At 49.4% G+C, this 6,000-nt stretch overlaps 1 protein-coding gene across 1 annotated transcript in view; it reads right to left on the reverse strand.

Annotated features, from left to right (window-relative positions):
- cds1 (CDP-diacylglycerol synthase (phosphatidate cytidylyltransferase) 1) overlaps positions 1–6,000 on the reverse strand; it is a 93,280-nt gene that overhangs the window by 27,931 nt on the left and 59,349 nt on the right. The window contains exon 3 of the mRNA XM_072433337.1: positions 4,884–4,980. Coding sequence (XP_072289438.1) covers positions 4,884–4,980 — 97 coding nt within the window. The remainder of the gene's footprint in view (positions 1–4,883; positions 4,981–6,000) is intronic.

The following is a 6,000-nucleotide window of genomic DNA, read 5'->3' on the forward strand; positions in this document are numbered from 1 at the left end:
AAAGGCAAGAGCATTGTCTTTGCCCCAAATATTTCATATGAGGTTCATTATTGACAAGAAAAGTTCCACCACATCTAGGGATGTACCGTTCCGCAGGACCGGATCTGGACTTGTAAAAACGTTTTGGTTCAGGTCCAAAAAAAACGAAACCCCAGTGATTCAGTTCTGGACTCTACCACTCACATACTATATCCTTGTTGTTCTAGAATCTAGACTATCCTAAACCTTTCATAGATCGCGAAATTCGCGATGGAAAAGACGTAAACAGTGACATCGCTGTCAATGACCCGGAGCATCAGCGACGCACGCGTCTTCAGGGCAGAAGTTGAAGCCGCGCAATGAGTTTAAAGACGAGAGAGACCGAACACTGAGGCAGCTGTGAGATCACTGGCTTTATTTGAACCGTTTGAAGCCGCCGCTTGTGCCGCTTGTGCCGCCGCTTGTGCCGCCGCTTGTGTCGCCGCTTGTGCTGCCGCTTGTGTCGCCGCTTGTGCCGCCGCTTGTGCCGCCGCCTGTGCCGCCGCCTGTGCCGCCGCCTGTGCCGCCGCCTGTGCCGCCGCTTGTGCCGCCGCTTGTGCCGCCGCTTGTGCCGCCGCTTGTGTCGCCGCTTGTGCCGCCGCTTGTGCCGCCGCTTGTGTCGCCGCTTGTGCCGCCGCTTGTGCCGCTCCATGAGTTAGTTTAAGACCCTTGTTTAAAGGAGCTTTGGTTTGGGTGTAAGTAACAACAACTTGTAACTAATATGGATGGATCTATTATATTATCAATATGTGATGCCCTGGACTCCACACAATAACTGCATTAACAACAGTGTGAACATTTAACCAGATCATGCTTCACATTAGGGTCGCTACAATATGAATAAAATAACTGTATTATGTTGTGATGTAGCATTTATTTAGGTGGGTTAATGTGCAATATACATATTTATACATCTAAGTAAATACTAAGTCAAAGTAATATTGTTTAATTGCTGGATTCATTAATTGGAGCTTATATTTAGTAATAGTATTTGTATTCTACAGTTGTTAAATATGGTCTTGTGTTTAATGCTGTTAATATGATGTATTGTGTGTAGTGTAAAATATTTTCATATTCTATTTTTGATATTGCTAAGTTGATTGATTTATAGTGGTTCTAGTTGACTGTTATGATAGTTTTTGAAGGTTTTTACATGACTTTGATGCCAATGGATCTGCAAAATTAAAGAGTGTAAATGTATCTAAAGCATTAAACTTCAGGTGTGGGAACAGCCCAGTCAAACCAGTAACACACTTACAAACATAGTATCAGCAGAAACTGCTGCTCCAATACCAATACTCAACATGCTCTTGTTCCTCTAGTAAAACACATGAATGTGTGTTAGCTCGTAGCTCGTAGCTCGTAGCTTGTGATTTGTAAGTTGTAGCTTCTGTTAAAAACAATGAATAAACCAGATAAATTGAGTTTATTTCACTGCAGTTAAACCTTGTGTTTGATAGTCGTCCTTGTTCAAGTGTCTTAACTTAATTGAGCCAAGTGTCTTGTGTTACGCTGTTATAACATTATGTAAATATGGCATGAGTTCAGCCGGACTCATTAGGTCCGGACCTCAACCTGAACGTGGGTTTGGGTCTGCATCCCTAACCACATCTGTGAAGAACTCAGGGAGAGAAAACTGAGACGTGGGTTTTCTTTCTCAGTTGTCTGGTGACTTTTGAAGGTGAAAAACATGTGCTCAGAACACAGAGACAGAAGTCATCTTCAGCAGATGAAAAACACAGAGAACTGAACAGCGACAGAAGATGGGGCCACCAGCGTGGGTTATGTGCGATCGGGTGGTGATGACATGGTAATACAGTTCTGTTATGTGGGTCATGTCATTGCTTTGCCAAGATTTTCGGTGGAATTCCCTCCTCACAATTTTGTACTTGATCAGGTTTTGGCGCATGTTTTCAGCATGAACCCTTTTGTTTTGTATCTTTTCATCCGTTTCATGTTTCTCGTTCTGTAATCCATCCATCCATCTTCAGCCGCTTTATCCGGGGCCGGGTCGCGGGGGCAGCAGTCTAACCAAGGACTCAGACTTCCTTCTCCCCAGACACTTGCTCCAACTCCTCCGGGGGGATCCCGAGGCGTTCCCAGGCCAGCCGAGAGACATAGTCTCTCCAGCGTGTCCTGGGTCTTCCCCGGGGCCTCTTCCCGGTGGGACATGCCTGAAACACCTCCTGAGGGAGGCGCCCAGGAGGCTCCGGAACAGATGCCCGAGCCACCTCAGCTGGAGGAGCAGTGGCTCTACTGCGAGCACCCCCGTGTGGTCGCGCCCCTCCCCCTATCTCTAAGGGAGCGCCCAGCCACACGGCGGAGGAAACGCATTTAGATCTTTTGTATCCGTGATCTTGTTCTTTCGGTCATTACCCAAAGCTCATGACCATAGGTGAGGTCAGAACGTAGACCGACCGGTAAATCCAGAGCTTTGTCTTTGGACTCAGCTCCTTCTTCACCACAACAGTCGATGCAGCGACTGCATCACTGCAGCTGCTGCACCGATCCACCTGTCAATCTCACGCTCCATCCTTCACTCACTCATGAACAAGACCCCGAGATACTTGAACTCCTCCACTTGGGGCAAGGACCCCCCACCCACCTGGAGAGGGCAAGGACCCCCCACCCACCTGAAGAGGGCAAGGACCTCCCACCCACCTGGAGAGGACTAGGACCCCCCACCCACCTGGAGAGGGCAAGGACCCCCCACCCACCTGGAGAGGACAAGGACCCCCCACCCACCTGGAGAGGACAAGGACCACCCACCCACCTGGAGAGGACAAGGACCCCCCACCCACCTGGAGAGGACAAGGACCCCCCACCCACCTGGAGAGGACAAGGACCACCCACCTGGAGAGAACAAGGACCCCCCACCCACCTGGAGAGGACAAGGACCCCCACACCGTCTGAGCCCTGACTGCTCCAAGAAATTCTGTCCATAAAAAGTATGAACAGAACCGGTGACAAAGGGCGTTCTGGGGGGGGGCAATTATTTTCCTCAAGGGCCATATTCGAATCCGGGCAAGACCCATTAAAATTAAATATCAAATACAATATCACTTTTCTGTCAAATATTGGCTATTTTAAATTATCTAATTCATTTCACGTCATCTTTATTAAGGGTACAAGTGCAGACAGATGCCTGAGGGCAAAAAATATATATATATTAAATATTTGTTTTCGTTATTATTATTTTTAGATATTTCTTGGCATGTTTGGCAGGCCGGATTATAAAGACAAACAGGCGGGATGTGGCCCGCGGGCCGTAGTTTTCTCACCCCTGTTTTATGGTGATGTCATCGACCTGATTGTGAACCACTCCGAGGGAACCCTGACCCCTGACCCTGAACCACTCCGAGGGAACCCTGACCCCTGACCCTGAACCACTCTGAGGGAACCCTGACCCCTGACCCTGAACCACTCTGAGGGAACCCTGACCCCTAACCCTGAACCACTCTGAGGAAACCCTGACCCCTGACCCTGAACCACTCTGAGGGAACCCTGACCCCTGACCCTGAACCACTCTGAGGGAACCCTGACCCTGAACCACTCTGAGGGAACCCTGACCCCTGATTCTGAACCACTCTGAGGGAACCCTGACCCCTGAACCACTCTGAGGGAACCCTGACCCCTGACCCTTAACCACTCTGAGGGAACCCTGACCCCTGAACCACTCTGAGGGAACCCTGACCCTGAACCACTCTGAGGGAACCCTGACCCTGAACCACTCTGAGGGAACCCTGATCTGTGGAGGAGATTAGAATCTTCACATTCAGCTACATTAGACGTGTGGAGCTCCAGAGGCTCTGGAGGAACAAGAAAGAAGAAGTTCTGTAAATGAATGAAGAATACAGGATTGATTGACATCTGGAGGGTATTGAACCCCAGAGCTCGCCAGTATACGCATTTATCTAATCCACATACAATCTATTCCAGAATAGATTAGACTTTTTTGTTCTCAATAAAGACAGATCTAAAATCACTGAAGCAGATATAGACACAATAGACCTGAGTGATGAGGACATATGTAAAAACACAGTTGGAGGTTCAATGACAGCCTGCTTTTAACTAAACATGGAGCGGCCTCCTGCTGGTGCCAGAGTCAGGACTAAACATGGAGCGGCCTCCTGCTGGTGCCAGAGTCAGGACTATATGTATGTGGATTAGATAAATGCGTATACTGGCGAGCTCTGGGGTTCAATACCCTCCAGATGTCAATCAATCCTGTATTCTTCATTCATTTACAGAACTTCTTCTTTCTTGTTCCTCCAGAGCCTCTGGAGCTCCACACGTCTAATGTAGCTGAATGTGAAGATTCTAATCTCCTCCACAGATCAGGGTTCCCTCAGAGTGGTTCAGGGTCAGGTCCATGACATCTGTATAGAAGGTGTTATCGCCCCCTGGTGGAGCAGACTCCCTTTGACCAGTACAGTACATATCATCCCTCTTTATTCTTACATCCAAAACTCTGTTCAAAAACTATTTGGTTTGAGATCAATATTGCAACTCCCCTTCTGTTTGTCTTTGTATGATTAATATTAGGGTTAGGGTTAGGGTCAGTTAAATGTCTCTCTTGTGAACATACAATGTCCATTTTTTTTGTTCTGATGTTTGTTGGTTTGATTGGATTCAGTTGGTCATTCACATTGAACTGTATTGATCTTACCGTTGATAACTTTTAAAAAAATGAAAAACCTGATCAAGAAAGATCGCAAAAGGGAGGGAAGTCCAGTCCTAATGAAGGGCCCCCTTAAAACTCCCCTGTCACTCCTGACACCAATCTTCAGAGAGGAGACAGAGAGGACCAGAGAGGACCCAAGAGGAGACAGAGAGGACCAGAGAGGAGACAGAGGGAGACGTACCACCAGGATCAGAGTGATGGGGCCAAGGTAGATGATCAGGAAGAAGCCCCCGATCATGGCTAAGGACAGGACGCCCCGGATCCAGTAATTTTTCCATCTGAAAACAAAAGGGTCAGTAGTTAGCACTCGCGCCACAAGGCAGGGGCCCATAACCAGCACCCCAGACTGCAGGCAGGGGCCCATAAGCAGGGGCCCATAACCAGCACCCCAGACTGCAGGCAGGGGCCCATAACCAGCACCCCAGACTGCAGGCAGGGGCCCGCACCCCAGACTGCAGGCAGGGGCCCATAACCAGCACCCCAGACTGCAGGCAGGGGCCCATAACCATGGATCTATTATAATATCTGGATAGGGCGTGGCTCGCCGCAGCATGTCGTTACAACCTCCAGGGGCCTCCAGTGGTACTGCAGCCAAAGAAATCCTGCGTCCAGAAAGCTTTTTTTCCCTAGAACGCAATGTAACGAAGAACTGCTTGTGTTCGGCTGAAAGAGCACCTAGAGCACCTAGAGCACCTAGAGCACCTAGAGCACCTACAGCACCTAGAGCACCTAGAGCACCTAGAGCACCTAGAGCACAGAGAGCACCTACAGCACCTAGAGCACCTAGAGCACCGAGAGCACCTACAGCACAGAGAGCACCTAGAGCACCGAGAGCACCTACAGCATCTACAGCACCTAGAGCACCTAGAGCACCTAGGGCACCTAGAGCACCTACAGCACCGAGAGCACCTAGAGCACCTAGAGCACCTAGAGCACAGAGAGCACCTACAGCACCTAGAGCACCTACAGCACCTAGAGCACCGAGAGCACCTACAGCACCTAGAGCACCTAGAGCACCTAGGGCACCTAGAGCACCTACAGCACCTAGAGCACCTACAGCACCTACAGCACCTAGAGCACAGAGAGCACCTACAGCACAGAGAGCACCTAGAGCACCGAGAGCACCTAGAGCACCTAGAGCACCGAGAGCACCTACAGCACCTACAGCACCTAGAGCACCGAGAGCACCTAGAGCACCTAGAGCACCGAGAGCACCTACAGCACCTACAGCACCTAGAGCACCTAGAGCTTTCAGAAAAGTCGGATATAGCGGCAATTCTTACCTATTTATGGGTCAT

The sequence above is a fragment of the Eucyclogobius newberryi genome, unplaced genomic scaffold (assembly GCF_026437365.1).
Source record: "Eucyclogobius newberryi isolate DKJ021-1_F unplaced genomic scaffold, fEucNew1.0.hap1 SCAF_6, whole genome shotgun sequence".
NCBI classification, from domain to species: domain Eukaryota; kingdom Metazoa; phylum Chordata; class Actinopteri; order Gobiiformes; family Gobiidae; genus Eucyclogobius; species Eucyclogobius newberryi.